Source organism: Trachurus japonicus, chromosome 4 (assembly GCF_045865225.1).
Source record: "Trachurus japonicus isolate A0001 chromosome 4, Traja_1.0".
Lineage (NCBI taxonomy): Eukaryota > Metazoa > Chordata > Actinopteri > Carangiformes > Carangidae > Trachurus > Trachurus japonicus.
This window is the reverse complement of record NC_140910.1, coordinates 24282568-24306688: the sequence shown is the minus strand read 5'-3', so window position 1 is coordinate 24306688 and position 24121 is coordinate 24282568. Positions and strand designations below refer to the sequence as shown.

At 38.2% G+C, this 24121-nt stretch overlaps 2 protein-coding genes across 2 annotated transcripts in view; one reads left to right on the top strand and one right to left on the bottom strand.

The window, feature by feature from the left end:
• The window catches only part of jak1 (Janus kinase 1), a 33772-nt gene extending 26058 nt beyond the window's left edge, over positions 1-7714 (bottom strand). Inside the window, exon 1 of the mRNA XM_085774881.1 lies at positions 7452-7714. The gene's annotated coding sequence lies outside the window, so the exon portion shown is untranslated. The remainder of the gene's footprint in view (positions 1-7451) is intronic.
• A 7640-nt stretch (positions 7715-15354) lies between these two features.
• On the top strand, positions 15355-22640 carry ak4 (adenylate kinase 4). Its single transcript, XM_085774876.1, has 5 exons — positions 15355-15778; positions 16588-16707; positions 18987-19159; positions 21677-21795; positions 22292-22640. Exons 1-5 carry the CDS (start codon positions 15637-15639, stop codon positions 22416-22418), a joined length of 681 nt encoding a protein of 226 aa, XP_085631002.1. The 5' UTR covers positions 15355-15636; the 3' UTR covers positions 22419-22640.
• The last annotated feature ends 1481 nt before the right edge of the window (positions 22641-24121 follow it).

Here is a 24121-nt window from a genome sequence, read left to right as displayed (position 1 = left end):
TGAAATAAGATAATAAAATAATAAGATAAACAGTATGTGGCACTCCACCCATGCGTCACTAAACCATAGCAGAAGAATGGGGGCGCAAAGTGATGATGTCATTAAAAGAGCACCACTCAAACCTCAAACAGTGGAAAACAACAAGGAAATAGTGATAGTTTCATCCATCTGTTACAGATACAGATGAACAATTATGCAAAATAACAATTATGTAATAGCTGTGACAGGCCTATCCTTGTAACTTCACTGACAAAGTTTGCCAGCATATCTAGAAGCAAACACTGATAACTACTGCATAAGCAGCCATCTTGATGTCACACACACTCAAACTGATACTGATCAGTCCCTACAATAAAACTGTCAACTGGTTTTAATGTTGTGGCTGATTGATGTATCCATGCAGATGTAAAAAGAGAAGAGGAGAAAATTGAGAGAAAGAGACACAGAGAGAGACAGGGAGATCCTACTCACTGTGACCTAAATAACTCCAGTACAGTGACAGACTGTCTTTGTTCGTCCACTTTATCACTGTCCTTTTTTGCTTGTCATAATTCCTGTTAGGTTCCTATTAAGCTGACAAATAAATTCCATTAAACCACAGTTAAGATTATGTGACAAAACTGCGAAGTGGCCTATCGACCAGCAGTCACCATTTCTCAACAGTCTTTTCATTAAAGCTGAATTTCTTGAGAAGAGCTTTTCAGTGAGTCATCAGTCTGCCTTTAAGAGTGTGTTGAGCTCATCAGGATGTCAATTTCCCTCTCTCCTCTTTTTTCAACTTAAATTCAACAAAATACTTCGGAGTGTATCTTTAAGACACAGTTGAACAGTTAGTTGTCCTGTGTAAACCATAAACATATGACACAAATCTAATGTGGTGTAACAACAACACTACCTCTAGAGATTAAGCTTATTGTTCTTTGTAGGAAATTTTCCTTCACTTTCCGTACACCCACAAATTACACAGTTGAGACCAGTCTGACGCCGGTTTTACTGGCACTACAGTTATGTAATCATCAGAAAAAGATGTTGACAGTTCTCTCCCCCTGTGGTGTCCATCTGCTTTGTTTGGACATGGGTTTTACTTAAAGGGACTACGAGGAGTTTCGGAAAGCGAAGTGTTTTCACACTTCATTTCCCATGAGCCTCCGCGCGCACGGTGAAATTCTTGGACCAGCGCAAGACGGACGAAAGCCAAAGCATTTGCCAAGAATATTTTCCCTATCAAGAACAAAAGTCGGAGGTTCAAAGACGATCAGATACCGTCGTAGTTCCGACCATAAACGATGCCAACTAGCGATTATTCCCATGACCCAACAGTCAGCGTCCGGGAAACCAGGAAACTAGGAAATGCTGGGCGAGTCGACCACTAAATAATATCAAAATAACTATAAAGACAAAACGATATATTTATCAAAAATTGACCCATTAATAAGCGATTCATCCACATTAATATGAGACTCTTTTATAAGCAAAAGCAAACTCCTCGGGGTCTCTTTAAAAACAAACATCTACTGAAGACAAACGAATCTCAAGTCCAGCACAAAGCAATTTCATCTTTTTTTTTCTTTAAAACAAATTACTTAAATCAATTATTAGCACTTTTTCTCAAAGTTGTTCTGGTGATGAAATGCTGTCACTCAGATCTTTAGATTGTGGATGTTTTACAAGATTTGATTGATTATTGATGCTTATTGATGCAATGTTTCTGACTTCACATGTGGTATGGTGTTAGCTCACTGTGGACAGAAGCTTTTCACTTTTCTACGCGTTACCTGATGTGAGGGAAGCACAGCAGCCTGGACAAATTGTAGTGTACAAATACGAGAGTTCAAAGAGAGGTGAGTCTACATTATAGTGTTTAGTGCACCGGACATTTCATTCACCCCTTTCATTGTGTAATGTGGTATTTACTGTACTTTTCACTTTGGGTGCATGGATCCAAGGGCACAAACCTGAGAGCACGGAGTATGAATCCATAAACTGTGTGGACAGATTACTAAACCAAGAGCCGACAGATTAACACATCATGGATCTCGTGTCCCACCCAACCACCACCCCCATGCAGACCCTGCACCAGGGTTTGAACCTAATGTTCTCTGTCATTGACAGGTTTTTTTATACCGGCGACGGAAAAATCTCAAGGACATCGGCCATTTTGACAGATTGCGATCAACACCCCTGTCCAGTTAGTGGCGAGTGTGTGCATATTAATTAGCTATCGTCTAGTCTTGATGTATGACCTGACCTCGTTGGCTGCACACAGCAAAATGTCACGGCAGCTGAGTGTCCTTCTGTCGCTGTCATATTCCTGCCTTTTAGATGGCGTTATTTAGCAGAACTAACAGATTATTTTGCAGAACTAACAGAAGCTAATAATGTATCTCTGTGTTTGTCCAGGTAGGGGCTAGTAGACGCTTGTCGAGTAATACGAGGAAAAACAAATACTTTTGCAGTCAAGGTTGCGCAAGTGGCACTTGATGTCTGACGTGGCGGGGTGGATGTCTCTGTTCATCTTTTCTTTCATGCCCATGCACAATTTATAGTTTGTTCAGATCGAATATTAATCAAACATGAATGAATGAGAATGAAATGCTATTGATTATGTCTTTATTATCGTTTACAAACGAAAATTAAACTGACGGTTAGATTATGATGGGATGTTTATGACCCGGTCAGTCTCTCTTTAAACCCTCATACATTTGGTACGTACATCAATCAATTCATTAATCAAATACTTGCTTGTGGAACCACAAAAATTGGTCTATTAATTGTTTAGTCAATCACCAGGAAATTATTCTGATAAATTGTTTTGACTCATAATCAGACCAAACAAGACAATATTTGTGGCTACCAGCTTTGACTATGGGAAACCGTGGTGGTCATTTTTCACATTGATCAATAATGATAAAAGTAATCTTTAGATGTAGCCTTTTGTGTTTGATCTGGGTATTTTCTTTGCCTGCAATCAGCAATATGCATGAATACTGTGTTGGTTGGGTTGAAAGATCAATTGAAAAGACAATAAACTCGAAAACAAAGAAACAAGCTCTCTTTGCATCGAGTTCCCTGAAATGGCTACCTAAATCAGTTTTTAAAAAATATCAGTGAGTGCGTTTACATGCATGGATAAAGGTAGTTATCTGTTTATGAGAAAACAGTTTAACACACCTAGTTGAGTTGGGATGGGTTAATTACTGGGAAAACACTGCCGATCAGCCAATATCGGTCAGGTGATCATCTGTACCGATAGTTAACATGCATCCCTACTTCACACAGCTTTACAAACGATCGCTGCGACGTCCTGACATCATCCAAGTTGTTGCGCCGTTCAGTATCACAGAACTGTCCCACCAACCCTTTCTTCGGACACGCACAAAGAAGCCACTCGACGTATGAAAGAGGAAAGAATCCCGATAATTGACGGATCTCAGAAAACAGATTGTAAAACGCATAAACGTATCAAATGCGTCATTAGCAGATTGTTCCTAATAATCGTTTTATTAGTGTGCATGTAGACGCACCTAATAAAACTAAAACTAAACAGAAGCATTGTAGGGACAAAGTCCTGCAGAAAGGTAAGCTGTTTTACAATCAGTTATTATACAACAGGGATGGGTCATGGCCTTATTTCCTTCTGTGGTAAACAACAGAAAACATCTGACTGTGTTTCACATTGTCCTTTTACAGTCATTATCTTCACGTCACAGTTCAAGTTCAAACTCCTGAACAAAAACACACTTCATGATATTACATGCAACACTGGTTTTATCCACTCGAATCAAATCTCACTGTACTCCACTGTGTTTATTTACAGTCTTTATACTTTGTAGCATTTCGCTCTCTGTGTCTTTTATCTTTTTTTTTTTTTTTTCACTGTTTTCTAACATTATTCTTTCGTGTTCCTTTACTGCATTTATTGACTGTAGCCTACTCTCTGATTTATTTACTACTACTTTACAATACTTCATATCTTTACTGTGTTTCTGTACCACATTTCTTCATTGTATTCTACAGTGTTTCTTTACTCTAAAGTTTCTTTACACTGTATTTCTGTACTGTGCTCTATTTCTTTATAGACTTTATTAACCATATTTATTTACTGTGTTCTTCTGTACACTGATACATATCTTTAGTATGTTTCATCATTGTTCTGTTTCTTTACTTACTTTTTACTTGTAATGTGTTTCTTTTCTCCTCTTTCTTTGTTTTTTAATGGTACTGTGAACTGACTGTATTATACTGTATTTTGCTTTGCCTCTCTACTTTAATCTGTTTTTCTAATGTACTCTACTATGGAACCAACACACACTACATAAAGTTTGGTAGAAAAAAACTCAAACCCATACATGACTGTGTGACATGCCTAGTACCTACCTAACTCTATTATACTGTACTTCATATCTTTACTTTAGTATTTCACTGTGTTTCTAGTAGACTGTGTTTCTTTACTGCTCTTCCTTACTGTGTATCTTGACTGCACTGTGTTTCTGAACTGTTCTCTCCTGTGTTTCTCTCTTGTACACTCCTGTGTTTATTCACTGTACTATGTTGTGTTGGTTTATAGTTTTTCTACCGTTTCTTTATTTTGTCTGTTTACTTTCTTTTCTTTCTTCTATAACTGTTTCTTTACATCTGTTTCTTTATTGTGTTTTTCAACTGCACTGCCTTACTCTACTGGTTAACAGCATTTTTAAACTGTACTCTATTGTGTTTCTTTGCTGTTTATCAACTGTACTGTGTTGTTGTTTTTTTTACTGTGCTCTGTGATCTCATCTAATGATTGAATTAAAGTGCAATGCAATTAAACAAATGCACAGAGTAGAACTTGAGTGCAATGAGGAGCTATTGGTATGAAATATATTTCTCACTTGTGCCACACCCTTAACTGATTGTAGGTAAGCTATTATAATTTGGATCATAAATAAATATAAACTGACGAACAAATAATGTTATCGGGGGGGGGGGGGGGGGGAGGGGGCTGTGCTGACAAACTGCCAACTGAAACTGCATTGGTCATTAAGCACAATGAACATGTTTGAGATGTTGATTATTATATCTAACAGTGAATGAACAGATACTTAAAAAAGGATTTAGTCGCACTGAATGATGTTTTAATGTGTTTCTTTCAGATGGATAAATGTTCAGCCTGTTTGGACTTATTCTATTATGTTGACTTTTTTTTGTTTAATGTTGTTGTTGTTTGATAATGACAGTTTTGCAATCAATTCCTCTTTGATCTTAGGTGTGGTGTACCCTAACCTCCTCTTCAGTGATTACTGTTTGTAATAAGGCCCTCATGTTGGCTACATTGTTGAAAGAACATACCCTGAAATATCTTGAGGGGATTTTCTGATCTAGTTTTTGATGATTCAACACGTTGGTAGGTTGACATTACGCACGTCCATTCACTCTGACACAGAGCACAGCTACTCAGAGGCTGAACCTGTTTTTATAAGACGTTCATTCAAAATTTGCTCTTTTGAATAAGTTCTTGAAGGTGAAATTTTCTTCAGCCTTATTGGCACTTCTTGAGTTTTGAAGAAAAGGGCTGAAATTACGCACCTTATTCTATAAAGATCTGAAACTGTGTCATATGTAATTTAATTTTAGCTGAATATCAAGAATTTATAGATTTACATACTGTATGGTTTTAGTTATGTCTGAACTCCATGTTCAAGTGTTGTTCTGGTGCTGTATGATGTGTAGAGGAATTATTATTGTGAATGTAAATCATGGCACATTGTTTTCAAATAAAAGATTTTATAAGACAAGAAGAACATAGTTTACCACCAGCAAAATGTGGTATCACTTTTTCACACCCACCGACCAGATCAGACAATAAGTTGATTGCAAAGATCACTTGGTTTTTACAAGAAAAGATCAAGTGAGCAATAATCTACTGCTCTTTGGTGTCAAATATCATACTGTCATGGTGGGAACCAAAAGGTGGGCCTGTTTCCTTTCTTCAACTAAAGTAATGTAAGTGAAAAAAAGGGAAATTCTAACTACAAATAAACTTTGATTATTATCCTACATCTAAAAAGTGCATATTTGCATTATTTCAGTTTCATTTCTCCTCCTCATTTAGTATTTGAAAGATTAATTAATTTCCAATGAAAAATTATTAGTCACCTGTTAAAAACACATACAAGAGTTCATTATTACAGTATCAAATATAAAAACACAACATCTTTGTATTCAAGTGAATTTTGAAATGAGTCATCAATTACTAAATAATTGGGGATTATCATTCAGTCAATTGACCTACAAACTGCAGCAGCAGTAAACATGTCTCTAACATCCAAACAGTCATTATCTGCTTGTTTAGCTAATAACACAATTATAAAAAATAAAATAAAAAATCACTTGAATCCATCTTTACTGTGTTGAATCAGTAACCAAAGTGTGACTACCTTTTTCAGTGGCGATAAAGCTCCAACAACAATACATTTTCGGTCAGATCCTGTGTTCATAATCCTCCATAACTGACGATGCCAAAAGTCCCTGCCTCCAGCTTCTCAAACGTGAACATATAACTGTTATTTGGGGGTTTTGCGCTGATGAGCAGCAGCCACAATCTGAACACCTTTGACTTTTGGAAACAGTGATGACATTTCACAACTGACTTACCTGCTGTGCAAGAAAACAATAGAAAAACGGACAGACATACTCAATGATAGCAATCATTAGTTGCAGCCAAAAAAATAATGCATAACCATTTGACCTAAATCTATCTTTATTTTTGCTGAACTGAGGTCTCCCTGGTTCCCCTGGCCACAGAGAGATGAAACTAAAGGCACATTTCTGCATGGAAAGGGCTGCCTACACATCACAATTATGACGAGATTTCGGTTTCGCCACTTCTTTATATGGTGGAGAGATCCTTTCGGCCTATGGTGGACTAAACTGCGGTTTGATTAATTCCAAAACAAAAGTGTTGAAACACAAATTGTGGTTGTGAATATTCATACCCATCATTTTTTCTCGAGGCAATAGTCAAACTTTACTTTAAGTCAAATAGTTAGGCCCTCGTGTGTGATGACACAATTATACTGGATTGCATTACAGTATAATATAGGACCTTGCTGATATTTTGACCTACATTTACTTACTGTAAAAATACATATTACTAGCTGAAACCTTGTTAAGATTACATTTTAACCACGTTGTAAAATAGATCAGCGTCTACCTGCCTTTATCTGACATCGATTAAGTCTTTTTTTTTTTACTATGAATCCAAGTACACTGAGTCGGGCTGACATTAGCTTGTTAGCCAGTTAGTTGACGTCTCTACATGACCAAAAGCTAACCCCCGCTCGATGTTTCCCCACTTGACACCGAAGGAGAAAAACGACAAACGCTTGTGTGAAGCTCAATGGACCATAAAACAACCATTTTATAAATTATTATTATCGATGAGTGCATTTAATAAACGGTTATTCACTCACCTAGCGAGCGTAGCCAGACAGCTGGCAAGTTACTTCCGTTTCGATTAGTACATTAGACGCTTAGACCAAGTTGGAGCTCGGGCTCTACGGGGATTTCATCTATGACCCGTCGACTATTTGACTCCAAAACTTTCACAGAAAAGTATCCAGAATCCAGAAGTGAAAAAATACGAGGTTAAATCCACGAAATATCTCGATAATTCAGAGGTTATATGGACACACGGTTCCCTTCTCTTCGTGCTAACCCTTCCTGACAAGTGACTGCCCCATTCCCGAAAACAACGCAGTGGACGTCCAGAGAAAACGGCCGCTGATTGGCTGTTGAGCCTGTCACTCAAGGTGACGACATTTAACCCTTTGTTGGACTCAGGCGACACACAGTGGCCACTCTCACTACTTAGATGATGTGATTCCTGCAGAATAATTGTCAGTTTGACACATAGTGGAGGTAAGTGTAGCTTTATCCGACATTAATTCTGCATGAAGTAAGAGAATTATCATTGTTATAGATTTGCCATGATTTAGGTGCAATAGATTAGTCCTCTAATTTTTGTCATTTGTATTGAGACACTTTTCTTAAAGTTTTTGGCACTGTTTGTGCAGAATGGACTGAAGGATGCATGTACATATTTCATAGGCTACTGGATGTGATGGTGTACAGCTCTGTCTTGTACTTATTGGGATGGAAGTGAATATGTCATTCTTGATTTATTTCACATCCATTAATCCAAAATGTCTGTCTTCTAATTGCACTTTCTTAGTTTTATTGTTGAACTCAATAAATCAAAGATATGAAGAACAAAGACTCCGGATAATTTAAGGGTTTAGAGGCTATTTTTCATTTGAACTTGGAAATTAATGTCAATTAGTTTATTAGCTTACTGTAGTTAATTAGTTTCATCTTATACTGATCACTTCGTTCACTGAATCCAAATGACAATTTTAAATCATGATGAGTTTCATACTTCCTTCTCCGCATCTTTGGTTTTATTTTCTAAGTCTTTATCTATTCTTTGATTGCTAACAGTCCTACATCTGAGAGCTGCAATGTTCTTTTTTTTCTTTTGTTACATTAATTACTAAACACCAAACTAGAGCCTTATGTAATGAATTTAAAATGTAATTTGTTTTTATTTTTTGCTTTTCATCTTTTACATTTTTGTTGGTGTATTAGTGTATATATATGATATCTAGGACACAATGCATTGTTACTGTTGTTAACAACTAAAAGTTGCATTCTGTGAATAAAGTTAAAATAACAGACACTTTTAGGAGTCGTTCTAAAGGAAATATACACAAATAACTACTTTGATGTGTTTGATCTGCAAAACTTTTTCCTTACAAATCCTGTGTTTAAAGTTACCACATTACAGCTGTGCACACTGGGAAAAGACCAGCATCATGATGCAACAAGATTAACAGTCCACTAACAGAGAGATGACTGAATTTTTCAACAGGTTTTTATTAGACATTTCAACTATTTCACTAAATATAACCTATAAATAGTCTATGAATTGTCGGTACAATTATACTTCTAAAAAAACCAACAACACAGATAATAGATGAAGATGTGGTGTTAACAAATACTGTAAAATATCAGATGAACTATCCAAATCAAGCTTAACCAATAATGTTTGGAGGCAAGAGAAATTTCTCCTTCAGCAGATCAATGACAAAATCCTTCTAGTATTAAACTCTGCACTAACATTATTCTGTAATCTGAAGGATTTAATATTCAAGTAAAGTAACGTTTTACAGTGTAGGGGGACCTAAACTGAGGAAAGCCCCTGCCTGGGGATCTAATGTAGGTAGAGCTCTTCAAGTGACAAACATGAGAAATAAAGGCAGGTGGAACATGTAAGGACATTTCCCTCTCATGTCACGTCACCAAGGTATAAAGGAAGGTTATCGTTCATCTTTGCCATTCTGTAGGTGGTAACCATGTAGGTAGTTCCTTTTATGACTTTGCTTAACTAAGCTATCTAAAAACCATCTTTGTAATTGTGCTTCCAAAACCTGAACGCATGTACAATAGTCATGGGCTTGGCTATATTTGTAATTACAGATGCAACGGCCCTACCTCTGGCAAAATTTGCATAACTGTCTTTTCTGGGTATGGTTTGTTGCCTCTAAGATGTTCAGTTGGAAGACGTGCAATTTGACAGTTTCAGCTGCTGCAAGAGAACTCCCAATGAAAAGGGAAACCAAACAAGAAAAAGGAAAGAAAAAAAACCTTGAGAGTAAAAGAAAAGAAAAGAAAAGAAAGAAAGTAAAAACACATGAAACAAGGAGTCTCCTTTAAAGCAACAGGTCAGCCTCTCTAGGTGATGTCATCAAGACAAATAATGGAGTTTCCCAGCACCGACTGCCGATGAGAGATTAAACAAAGATGACTGAAGATATCCATGCATGATCAATAGTCCTGTAATATATAGCACCTTGTGAATGTAGACAGAAAAAACTGGTCTTTTACATAAATTATATTTATTATGATGGTTAAGATTGTAGCCTCGTTGAGCTGTCCCATCCCAGTACCTAAATTCCTCTGCCATGGGTTTAGAGTTTAGACTTTCCTTATGCTATTTAGCACTGAGCACGACAGACACTTTAATAAATGGTTTAGGACACAACTCTCTACAGGTTTACTAAATTATTATTCATTATCTGTCTTTGATCATGCAGGTGCCTGCAGGAGTTAAACTTAAAAACTAAATTTTAGTGGTTTCTAAAACTTCTATCAAATGTTTATATTCTGTTTATGAATGCTGGACAGGAAAAGCAGTAATTGACTGTAATGTCAGCTGGTCTATTGTTTCTGTTGCTCAGGGAATAAACGGGGTGATAAAAGGGAAATTTCTCTCTTCCTGCTACACAAAAACAAGGATGTGAAGATTTCTGTATCAGACAAAAAAAGTGGGTGGGTTTTAAGGGAGGGACTTCCCAGGTCACATCCCAGTAATCACTTATTGGCTTGCATTAAGTGCGACAGAAATTCCCTATGATCATGGCCGTCAGTGGCAAGTAGAGCTCTGGGTGTTTGCAAAACCAGCTGTTGAGTGCGCCGTTGTAAAATTGAGTGTGTCTCTTTCAAGTAGTGTCAATCTCACCTGACTTTTCATATTTTATTATTATGAAATTTTTCTTCACCACAGTGTACCTAGACATGACGCGGTGAGTCAGAAAAACATGTGACAAGGCGAGTTGAGTACATTGAGGTTAGAGTGAGACAAAAACAAAGTAAGTATCATGACTCTTTGGGGATTTCCACGTTAGCTACAGTATGTACCCTATGAGTGAAACATGCTAAGGACAGCTGCAGAGTGACCTGTGGTTTATCAGACATGAGTCAAACTGTTCATGTAATATTCATAACAGCACTCTGAAAAATATGATTCATTTCAGCCTGTTGGCATCACAGATCATACAGTGCAAGTGTGTTTTGCTCTACGAAATACTGATGTCAGTCTATAGGTTATACCCAAACAACACTGACTAAAATGGAGAATATACAGTAGCTGTCTTTGGTGTGAATCATACAGATGTTGTGGGGCACTATTTGAAAAAAAAAAATTAAAAAAAAATCCATATTTGCACAAGCCTCTATTCTTTGTTTTTGTTATCACTGGGTGAACTGGTATGAAAAAAAATAGGCCATGCTTTACGTGAACCACGACAGTAAACGCTATACAATTTTAGCAAAACACACATTCATCATTCAGGTTTCAGATAGATTACACAACAGCAGAGCTGCAGACTTTGCTATCTGGACCACAAAGCATGTCAGTAGACCTTTAGCGCCCTCTGTTGACAACTATGTGGACATTCTCTGCCATGATAGAGGGACAGGACCTAATCCAAAATAGTAAAGTGAGGAAAATAATTATTGTAGTGAACTCTGATTTGACTCTGATTTAGTTTATAAGGTTTCCAGATGTGTCATTTTTGTTTAAATGTCACATGGATCTTACCAAGAAAAATACCCAAACAATTTGATTTAACCCTAAAACTGACACCATTGGGGGATTATTATACACTTCACTATTATTAATTTGTTCCAATCATTCATTAGGTGATTGAACTGACCATCTGATTTTTCAAAGGCAGAGATAACAGAAAAACATACACGTTTAAATCACAGAAAATTCATTTTATTTTTCCTCCAGTTGAGCAGAAGTTACAGATGAGTCATGAAGATAATACAAATGTACAGATTTTGACCATATTTCTTGCACTGGAATACACGATAACAAGCCAACTGACGTCTGTCATACCACTTCTTTTTTTTTATATCACATACTCACACTTGTCGACCTCCTCTTGGGTCCTCTGGCTCATTAGCTGAGTGAGTCCTCATCCACTGCACAAGTGTCAAGTTGGCAGCCATCCTTCAGTTATCACAGTACTGTACCTTTGATGGGGACAGCATCAGCACTGTGATAACTGAACCAGGGCAGCCTGTCAAGTCTAGCAGCCCATGGCTTCACTCCGCACGTCATCCAACCATTTTATGCATGCTGTAGGTCAACAAGTGCAAAGATTAACAAAGTTGTTGTTTTTTTTTTTACTTTTGTACTTACGCAGCTCATTTGGTGGCATCTAAAACAAAACATGTGCAACTTGCATCGCCTACATTTTAATATATATAGTGTAGGAGATGAATGTAAAGAGTAATGTAGTCCTGTAACCTGACAAATACAAGCACTTTTTATGAAATCCTTCAGTCACAGACAAGTTAAGAATATATAAAATATAAAATATATTTCATCATTTGAACAGAAATATCAAGGGGTCGTGTGAAAGTGGGTTCAGACATTCATCCTTGTACTGTCATTATCTTGGTTTCCCTTATATCATATCTGCTATTGTCAAGAAAGGTGAGAGCGGCTCAGCAGTAAATGTTTGACGTTATAGATACAAGTTCCCACATGCATTTGACTCTGAAGCTTGAGATTTTATCAGTTCATTTTGTGTCATTTGCTTTGCCTGTTTTTCCAAAACACAGACTCTGTTGTCCATGTACGGTAAAATGGATGTTGTTGATCCATGAATGCTTTTAACAGTGGTTAACATAACATTACACGATCATGTTGTAGGTTATTTCTTATCACTTACTTATATGGGTTTAAGGATAAAACAGTAACTACTGTCTAATGCTGTGAGCCACGGATGAAAATCAATTTCTCACAGGACTTAAATGGTGTAAATTAGTCACTCTGGTGATGATTATTTATATTTGATAACTGATTAGTCATTTAGTCTGCAAAACCTTTTCTCTAACCTCTTGGGGAGATTAGCTTTACTGTAATATATGACAATGAAAAGCAGCAGATCCTCTCATGTTGAGACTGAAATCTGACAAAAAGTGAAAATTCCTGTATGACAATTAATTCAATATAGAAAATCGTTCGTCTCTGATGGACTTATCAGTCAAATGAATTATTACAGCTCTAATTCAGGCAACTGCCACCTGTGTCTGAACGGAGGACGGTTAATGAACTCTGTGAGCTCCTGTGAATCTGAAAAGAACATTGTCAGATTCTTGGAAACAGGAGGAAGACAGTTGCTTTTCAGCCTTGCCTATTTCATCATGATCTCCATGTTTGGCAGTGTCAATAAAGAAGTATTCGGTTGTTCAGTTGTATTGCTGTTTCTTTGTTTTGCACAGATGGTTCCTTCAGGTTCCAACTCATGAAAACAGATGAAGATACGCCTATTTTTTTCCCTCCTCACCTCTTTACTACTAGGAATTTGTGTAGGAAAAGTACTTTTTTAAATATATTTTTTGTGACAACTGTATACCTATTATTCATACCAACCACAAGGCCGAGTGACGTCAGACTTGTTATGATCCTCCTCGCGGGCTCCGCCCCCCTCTCGAGCAGTCCGGTCGCGTCGCTGGCCGACGTAGCGGCTCCTCCTCCTCCTCCTCCTCGTCAGTCCACCCTCCTCACTTCTTGTAAACAACTCCATTAGCCCCACTGAACAGGGCACTGGCCAAAAAATGTCCATGTCAGAGACGTACACAGCAAAGCAACATGTGCAATAACTGAACAGAGCAGAGGACAAATACATTGTCAGGGCTGCGTGTTGCGTTTGATGGCCACTGGTGTCTGGAAAGAAAGAAAAAGAAGACCCCCCTCCTGTGAAGAAAGCGCGTCCATATTACATAAACCCTCAATGTAAATAACTGGAGAATGGGTCATAACCTATTATCAGTGAAGGCATCAATTCACATAGGCACACACACACAGACACACTGCCACGCCAAGGAATAGCTAAAGACAACAGCACGTAGCCTCCTACAGACATAAGCCGAGCTCATGCTTGTTGCTGTTTTCTACAAATAAACAAAAGTTAGCCAAATCAAAACAACAACGCCATTCACGTCATTTCTTAGTAGCATGCATACCTACTTTAAAAAGGCTCAGCACGTCCGTTAAAAATCGACTACAGGTAACAAACAGCCTACAAGTGCCATGTTCGTATTGAATATTGTGCAGCCAAACGTTAACGCCCAGCATTGCATACACACCCCTTTTTCTGGGCAAAAACAAACAGCATGCTGAACAGGGTCCAAATATTACCATAAATTCTTATTTACATCAACTCCGCGTTAAATAGAGAGCAAATATTAAGCCGACTCACCTGCAGTTTCCCCGTTTAATTCCCCGTGTTTACATGAATATTTTTAATGACGCAGCAAGACCACACAGAGCAACGTGATTGTCGCCATTTTTTGTTGTTATTGAATTCTCCAAAGCCATGTGACAAAAAAAAGAAAAAAAATGATCGTGATTTTTTTTTTCTTTCTGTCTTTTTCTAAAAGAGGCTTCCGGGTGCGGAGAAAAAAACTAGTTTCGCGAGGTTGAAATAGGTTAATCTTCCCGAGTTGTTTGTTCTGATGGATTAGTCCGGGTCCTACTCCACTGACTGGAGACTGAAGCCTGTGCGCAATGTTTGACAGCCCCGAGACGCTGCTGCCGCCGCCGCCGCCGCCGTATGGCTCGCAACAAGTCCTAGGCTACTCACTAGATTCCTCCCGTCCGCAAAATGTTGCGCGGGATGACAGCGACTCATGTGCTTTTCTGCGCTCGCTGCCAAAGCCGCGCAAAACAAAAAAAAATGACAAACAGTGGCCGTGAGCAATAATTAAAGCCCTGAACCGAGGTTAGTGCTGTCAACAAGTGGTGGAATCTAAGAATAGTCCACTTTCCAAATTAATACTGAGATAACACATGCAACAAACTCTGGTTACTACAGGAGGTCATTACTACAATAGGTTAGCCTAAATAATAATAATAAAAATAAAAGTTAATCTATTGTGTGGTGTAGGTAATTAAGCTATTCCTAAATATATATTTTTTCTGGGATCAGGTGACATGGACACGCCCTTCTTATTCTGGCTTCTCAGCATGACACGATGTTTCTACAAACATTAACATATGTTGGAGCAGGAATTCACAACATTGTTACTTATTTATTGATTTGTAGCTTATTCTCAATATAATTCTCACACAAGCTGCACTATAGTTTAGGATTTTGTCAGATAGATAGATAGATAGATAGATAGATAGATAGATAGATAGATAGATAGATAGATAGATAGATAGATAGATAGATAGATAGAGAGTTTTCCATCTCTTCAGAAAAGCTACATCATCGTTGACGAGTCACTTAAAAAACTACAGTGACCAGTTTACCCCGCGAAGTTCGTGCATATCAGTCATCCGCATTTTTTCTGGATGATACGCGCAGGAAAGTAGGGCGTTGTGGAGACTCCCTCATTCATTCGCAGAGAAAAGTACCCGTCCTTAAAGACGTAGGTCCGCTTAAAGTGTCTACAGAAGACCAGACCTGAAACAAAAAAAAGGGAAAAACGCGTTTTGACTTGATCCGAGTCACAGAGCAGGACAGGACAGCTCCAATGTGTACAGGCAGGAGGCTCTGCGTAAAGAGCCGACGCCAGACATAAGCTTAAATTTACTTTGGCAAGACTAGTGAATAAGCCACTCAGGCTTTGGAGCAGTTAGACAGCTTCATGCGTGCAGCTGATTAGGATTTTAATTAGGGGGCAATTTACTAGAGTCAGAAACAGGGAGGGGAAAACACTCCACAACAGTTGTGCTGCATTTCTCAGACGCAGCAGCAGCAGCAGCAGCAGCAGCAGCCCGTTTCTGAGGAGGACATGGCCAAGTTATTCCGAGCTGCTATCATGGGTCCACCAGGATCAGGGAAAGGGACGATATCCAAGAGGATTGCGCAGAGTTTTGGTCTGCAGTACCTGTCCAGCGGCCACTATCTACGGGAGAGCATAGCAGCAAATACAGGTAGGACACATCTGGCTATACTGTAGCCTCAGCCCTGTAGTGTCACCAGGAAGAGCCACTCTGCTGGGGGAAAAAAGGAGTCGCTCAAATGCGTCATTTTCTGTGTTGCGTATGAGAGTTTAAGAGTTCCTTTGTTTCCTCCCCTCTTAATACCACTAATATTGTATCAAAAAAGTGTAATCTATGTGGAAATATACAGAGGGAATCAAGACCGAGCTCAGGTTTCCTGTTTAATGAGCTCATCTAACAGGAAACATTCATCCAAGAGACAAGGACCAGAGCAAACTCTCTCTCTCTCTTTTTTTTTTTTTTTTTTACCCCACTGTCTGGTTTGGTGGAGACCTAAATTGGAGGAGGTTGTGACGCCAGGCAGCTCTGACACACACTTTCAGAGCTGCTTTAAAAGTATTTTCTCCAAACGTTGTCTTGTCTGCACTGTTTATTGTGTCTCTTTAAACTTCCTCACCAACTGGACCTCATTTAACTCCCAGCATGTACCAAGCTCATGTATAGCGAGATGGAGCCCAGTGCAGAGAGAGCTTAAGTAAAAACATGTGTGGGCCTGGCAAACTTAAAGGATACAGTAAAGTTGTGAATTGCTGGATAGTGTAACAACACTTTTTCCCTTTTGAATTAAGTCCAATGTTTTTATAAATGATTGAACTTCAGTAGGTGGTGTCACTTTCAGGGGATAGGATCACAGGCAGGAGTTTGCAATTCTTTATGGTTTCTTTCTTTCATCTTATTTTAAATCAAATAATGAAGAATTATATGCATTTATCTACGTGAACTTGTCTGTTGTGTACCAGAGGCAGGTGTGCTGGTGAGGAGCTACGTGGACAGAGGCATGCTGGTTCCTGACCATGTGATGACCAGACTGATGCTGCCTAGACTGGAACAGCTGAACGACCACAGCTGGTTGCTGGACGGTGAGTCAAAAAATAACGTTTTTCATTAGTCACTGTGTTTGGTCTCTGCACTGTAGTGATGGATGATAAACCAGATTTAAACACAACAATCCTCCACCTTTGACTCTGATTGTTGATTGACCTGCCAGCCACCCCCTAAATCTGATTGGTCACCTAAGGTACCGCCCAGCCAAAATCCTGAGGCAGAGCCATTAGGCTGGCTTGTCTTTCTTTTTTTCTCCCCTCTTTCTTTTACATTACTAGTTTACATGTGCATGGCCTCTACAGTGCTATAAGCAGTGCCCACTTTTTACTTGAGCCTGGAAAAAATATGCTCTACATTATCCTACATCTGTGAGTAGTTAGTACTTTGAGGTAGGCCTACTGAGCCCAGTTACCAGTGGGTTTATATACTGTATGCTCCCAACTTACAGCAGTCACAGAGGGTTTAGTTTTCAGTTTCAAATCAAAGGTTGAGGATATTCTTCCAATTTCTTTATATCAGCCGTGTCCCTGTGCCTGTTTTTTTTTTTTAATCTCTGTTGCAAATTTCTCCATTTATAATGTATTCACATCCAGTGCCAAGTTTCTCCCAGCCAGATTAGTGAGTCAGAAAACAGGTTTATCTATTTGTCTCCTTTTGTGGCACAAATCATTTCACTATAAAGAGACAATACTCTAATTACAATATACAGTCCAATTTTGAATAGCCTACATGATACTTAATACTTAATTTGTCTACTACAAAGGGGCAAGTTACTGGAGATCATTGAGCCTTTTTCAGTGTTAAACATTACCCGCTATCTTCAAGAGAGATGCCAAACAGAGATGAAACAAAACTGGTCAGTGTAAAACTGGTTTAAACCTTGAAACATGATCAGCGAATAAACAATTTAGCAAGAGAGGGTGGAGGGAAATCAAGGTCACTGACGCGCGCACACCCACCCGCACAAATAACAGACACATGCCTGTATTTGTCTCATTCATCACGTTTATCTCATGACTCTGAAAGGCTGGGTTGGTTATTAGTGTCAGCAGATTGATTAATGTGCTTTCTTTCACAAAGCCTTTGTGTTGCCCAGTGTGTGTGTGTGTATGTCAAACTGGTTTATTTTTATGCTCCTATTAACTATCACTGACACATCTACAATCCATCCCCCTCCAACATATACAGTACTGTACTATACGGACATAATTGCAAGGTCTCTGTCTCTTTCCCTGTTGTGAGCCTTCCTGTCACTCATTTGTTGGAAACATGATGCTCTGGTGGTTAACGGCTCTTTATAGACAAGACAAAGGGACATACAGAGTTACAGCTGGATTCCACTCCTATACATAAGGAAGCAATAAACCTCAACGACGAGCCCACACTCTTTTATACACTGACTAAACCATACTAAAGCAGAAAAACATGGTTATGTGTTTTTTTTAGAAATGTGTACAAAATGTGTGTCATTTCAGCAAACTACTTTTCTATTGTCACAACATTATGGTGCCCAAAGGAAGAATGTTACTGACTTTGTTGATCCCCTGACCTCTGACTTTTTTGGGGGGATAAAATATCTCAATAACTGACAACAATTGAATAAGTGGTCATTTTTGTTGACTTTGGTGATCACCTGACCTTTACCTTAGCACTGTGAATATTTCTTCCCCCTTTTATCATAAGTATACCATTATCTTATAGATAACACAGATATTCTAAACATGTATGGATCCCAGGTCCATGCTGGGGTTCATTTGGATGTATAGATAATCTTGTGCCATTATAAAGTCAAAATTTTAAGTTATTTTATTATGATTAAAGTAAAGCTTAAGACATTAGCATCAGGTTTAAGGGTACTTTGTGTTTAGGTCAAATTAAAACAATAAACATAACCTTTGTGATCACACCTGCTGAACATCTCCATGTTGGCATGTAACTTTTACAAGAGTAAATCCTCACAGAGCTGCTGCAGTGACTGTAGATTGTCTTGTTATTACTACTAGTGATTCATCCAGGTCATGTTACTGAGGCCATTGTGTTTTTCAGAAAGTTAATGGACATGCACATTATTGTTATTATAACACGGCTACAGACCATTTCACTGGAAATCTGGAATAAGCCTGAGTCTAAATGACTTGCCCTCAGCTCCTGATAGTATCAACCACTTGCGTATGAAACTATACAATGGCCTTTTGTTCATGTTCAGTATTTCTCCTAATGATGAGAACTTATCAAAGTCACATACATCCAAGTTTTGAATGTAGCTGACAGAAAAATAACACTCACGTTCTCCTTCTTCATCTACTCCGTTTAGGTTTTCCTCGGACGTTGGCGCAGGCCCAGGCCCTGAACAGTCTGTATCAGCTCGACTTGGTTATCAGCCTCAACATACCCTACGAGACTCTGAGAGAGAGACTGAGTGACCGCTGGGTCCATCCAGCCAGCGGTAGAGTCTACAACATGGGCTTCAACCCGCCACGAGCGCAGGTCCCAAAAGCTTAGATGAATGTGACAGTGTAGTCACACCTCATTGATTTTCTTCAGGACATTTTATCCTTCCAGTTTCTCCCCCCACACAATCTGTGTCGTGGTGTTTTGGAGCTGGTACAGATTTACTCTTTTGTTTCAGCAGGTTAGGAGCTTCTAAATCAGACACTGGCATCAAATGAGGGACAACACCCTCAACGCCCCAACCTCCTACACAACAATGACACTGCTGCTGCTGCTTGTTAATTCACTGTGCAGAGTCATTGTTGTCATATAACTTAACTTAAATCAATTTAATAACTGTTTTTTATATACACACTGTTAGACTTTTCACTGTAAATTTACAGTATTATACTGGCAGCAGCTTCACCAGCATAATACTGTAAAATTACAGCAATTTGCTGTATCTTATAATTACAGCAAAATACTGTAATTCAAATACTGTAAATTTACAGTATTATACTGGCGAAGCTGCTGCCAGTATAATACTGTAAATTTACAGTATTTGAATATACAGTGATATCCTGTATTTAATGATGATTACAGAATATTACTGTAATAGGCTGCTACTACTACTACTACTTCTACTACTAATGATAATAATAATAATAATAATAATAATAATAAAGAAATGACAGCAAGACAGTATTCATTTTTCAATTCAAATATTTATTGCAATAAAAATGTATTTCAGTTACAGTGCATATTTGGTAACTCACTGACAATTTGTATTTGTGAGGCAGGAACATCAAATTGTTTTAATAATCCTGTAATATAGGAAATGCAGAAAACAGCCAGGACAAATGCCTGGACTAAACGTACATTTTTCTGGCCACTCGAACTCACGGACACGGCGAGGAGATGACGAGGAACTGCTTGAAAGCGGACGTCTGCCTTGCAGAATGGACACAGGCTCTAGAATGAGAAAAATGTTGCATCAGTACATGGATTATCCGTTACTCTTAACAACGTTTTTTCTCATCACGGCGATTTCACCAACATAAACAGATATATTTTTAAACAGCTAAAAAAGTGGAGTAATAATAATACCGTAATAATTAAAAAGAAAAATCCTGTTCAGTGTAGCACCGTTCTATTGTTAGGTCAGCTGCAACTTGTGGCAGAAGCCAGAGGACCCACGTGCAGAAACCGGTGGAGAAAAAAAAAGTCAAAGTCAAGGACTAAATAAAAAAAATGTCACTGTCTCTCTCACGAGCAGTGCTGTCATTCAAATTTCAGCACTGACACAGCGGACAGCGCGCCTGCATGAAATGCATGCTCCGGAGGCGATCTTTTTTCAGTTAGTTTTGCCTCTTCACAGAGATTTTTCTGTGGAGATTTTTTCTATTTTTTAAACGAGTACGAAAAATACCTGCAGGCTATTCGTGCTAACGTTAGCTACTCCAGGCATAAGTTAGACCAGTTCTGCCAGTAAAATCGTGTTGTTTAAACAGGGTTACACAATGCTATGCTCTATAATTTCAGCTAAGCTTGAATGAAAATTGAGCTAGCTAACTGAAAATGAAAAGATTCAACAACTTTGTCCAAACACGGTTCTAAATGACAGAAAATTCAACTGGAAAAAAAATCCAAACCTTCTCCTAAGTCCGGAAAAAAAGATAAATTTATGTGAACTTACTCAGTGGACAGCTCCAGACATCAGAGGTGAGCAGGTAGCCTTCCTGTGACTGCTCACACACAAGCTGCAAAAAAACTGTCAACTGTTGATTTTCAAATTTATTTTTCCCACACTTTTCACCTTCCCACAATGCTCTGCTGTTTACAGTAATCCTGTAAAAAAAAGGGCCTTCTCTTAAAGTGCTGTAATCACATTTTTTTCTCCCAGATTGCATTGCAGTTTACAGTATGATACTGTATAACAGTTTTACAGTAAAATACTGCTCAGATTTTACTGTAAATTTACAGAAAAGGGTTACAGTGCAGTTTAGAACAAATTTACAAAATGCTGCAGAAATTATTAGAGAATAGCAGGCCTGTAAAAGAAAAGCATTACCATTAGTTACAGCAAAAGCCAATTTGTGACAACAAACCTTGCATTTTTAAGTCAATGATATCGTTGGACAGTTATTCCTGGCGCTATCAGCAAATACCCTCAGTTCACAGCACCACTTGTTTGCTACCTAATTATGAGGCCATGGACCGTTTGCCTCGGAGCATGGTTTACACAGCTTCACAGGAAATTAATCTTAAATTAAATATTATGCAAAAAAGAAAGGCAGGAAAAGAGAAATTGTATTTTACTGTTTATTGTATTGAAGGTGGACAATAGCATTTATATACAAAGCTACATGTGAGGTTGAGATAAGAGAAAATACACATCTGCTGGGAAGCTGTGATAAATTTTATATTTTTTTGAAAAACAAAAAATAATATTCTTAGGATAATGACGGTAGTCATGTGTGAGTTACTGTTTTGTATTGTAATCCCCTGCTCTCAGATGTCAGTGTGCTGTCTTTACCTTTGTCCCAATGTGTGACCTTGTGTTGCCTTCCTCAGGGGAAGGATGACGTCACCGGGGAGCCACTGATTCAGCATGATGATGACAAACCAGAAGCCCTGATGGCCAGACTGAGACACTACAAGGATGTGGCCAAGCCTGTCATAGACCTATACAAGTCAGTAGATATGAACCTTGCAGAGAGAGCAGCTGACATTGTTTTTTGTCCCCAAAATGCAACATATATTTTCTAGATTTATTTTTCAATAGACAAAGTGAAGGCTTAGTTGCTGCTGACTCAGATGGAACAACCACTGAGAGAGGGAGAGTGAAGGGTGGACTACTGTCTGCGCTGCTAGCAGCCAACTGTCTAACAATCCTTAGCATAATGTGTGTTATTTGGGTTTTTGGTCATTAATTAGGCTAACTGCACTTTGAACCACTTAAAGCACAAGACTAAAACTGATACTATATTAGCTTCTCCTGTTGTGTCGATGTTCCCAGAGCTCACATGGTAATAACAAGACATGCACATCATTAAATATATATTATGTCATTTATTTCTTTTGAGTCTTAAACCTCTCAGGGCTACAATTGTTTTAAAATATGCACGATTTTGCAGCTGTAGCCAGAACATACTTACTTTTCTTGTTTTTTGCTGCTCCCTCACTCAGGTCACAGGGAGTCCTGCACTCATTCTCCGGTACAGAGACGGACCGGATTTGGCCTTATATCAACTCTCTCCTCAGCACCAAGATGCTAACGCAGCCGTCAGACGCCCGCCAAACCCAGACGCCCTGACAGCACTCTGAAAGAAAAGACCACAGGGAGACATCAAGAGGCCTTCAGAGGAAGTGGGTTTCTGTCTCAGTGTCGGCTTTCATCTTCCTCCTTAATGCTGGAGTTTAGAGAAAAGGACCAGGACGTTGATCAAAACTGTTGTCGGCCAACTTGTGTTTGGATCAGTCACTATTTTTTTTTTTTTTCCTTCAAATGAATGGTTGTATGCAAGAGGTTTATGTTGTGTGTTGTGTTGGGTTCCAGGCTATGATAGGAAATGTTAAGATTCGTCAAGGTGACATAACTAAAATCATTAATTTCACACAAACACTAATGAACCAGGGAAGCCTTTAACTGACTTCTTGTTTCTAATTGTTGAAACGTACACTGAATACAAACCTCGATCCAACAAGGCAGGTAGTGAAATCACAGGCAAAAGTAAATATCCACCAATATTTTGTTAATTAGAAACCAACAACAGAGAGGAAACATAAACGAAACCTGAACAAACTCATTATGAATACAACATTATAAAACTGTTGTCACAGTATAAAAATAAAACTTTAATGAAAGCAAATAGCAAATATTACTTTCATAATCAATTATCTTTTTTAATGGATAACTGATAATCAATTACTTTAAATATTTTATATTGAAGCAAATATCATCAGTTTATGTCTATACTTTGTTTAATTTTGTGGAGTGAAACTCTTAAATCGCTCCTTGATGCTCAAACTGAAACTAGGGAGTTGTAGTTTTTAACTGAGTAGAAAACGCACAACAAAATCATTTAGTTTAGTTTTTAACTACAGCTTGAAGTTACAGATGAATTGAAAGTAATGCAGACACTGTATTGTGTCAAATCTAAAACCAAAATCTTTTTTCCTCTGTAAATGTAAACTTTTGCAAGACTGTGAGCTGTACATAGTGCCTCCAAGTCGGCTGTTACCCATGTAACCATCCCAAAGGACCTGCTTCTTACTTTATGGCTTCATCAGCTCATTGTATTATATACATTCATCAGATAATGCATTGTGTAAACAGCTTTTCTTTACATTTGTGCTGGAATGCTAAAGAGCCACATGGAGTCATACTTAAAGGGCTGATACACAAAGCACTCACCATCACTCTGCAGCGCACACTGTGGCTGGGATGAAGACCATTGCACAGACTAAAAAGTGCCTTCAATATTGTTACATTACCAGGGTTGCCTTGATATTTTGAGCTTCAAAATATCCTGATACTTTTGTTACAAGTTGAATTTTAGTGTTTGTCAACTTAAAACTGTAGGAAGTTAAAAGGTCACTTTTATGATTCTGATAAGGTTATTTCTGTAAAGTTCTTGTTTGATTGTTTATGTAAACCATTGTTCAGCTCTGTCCATGCTGGTCCTGCCATTTTGAAATTTTCTACCCACAAACAGCAACATGCACTAAATCACTGATCAAACACTGCACTGTCCAAAATTTGTTTTCTGTCATTTGCTCTATGAGAATTTTTTTCAGAGGATACAAAAAGTGAAATGTTTCAGTCCAAGTTTTTTTTTTTTAAATGATTTGTGTGTGTTTTGTTTGTGTTACTTATCTGGGGTCAAAGGGTCATGGGTGTAGTATGTTGTTTACAGAATTACAGCCCTTTGATGATTTTTAGTTGAGTTGATAACTTGACTATTATACTGTGGAATGAAGGTGAAATTACAGTAAGAAAGAAATACTTTCACTAAA

What these genes read in the sequence shown, in the direction of transcription:
- ak4 (XM_085774876.1), top strand. Translation starts at nt 15,637, where the DNA reads ATGGCCAAGTTATTCCGAGCTGCTATCATGGGTCCACCAGGATCAGGG. An exon ending in GAGCATAGCAGCAAATACAG is followed by an intron (nt 15,779 to 16,587) that starts GTAGGACACATC and finishes GTTGTGTACCAG; the next exon opens with AGGCAGGTGTGCTGGTGAGG. An exon ending in CCTGTCATAGACCTATACAA is followed by an intron (nt 21,796 to 22,291) that starts GTCAGTAGATAT and finishes TCCCTCACTCAG; the next exon opens with GTCACAGGGAGTCCTGCACT.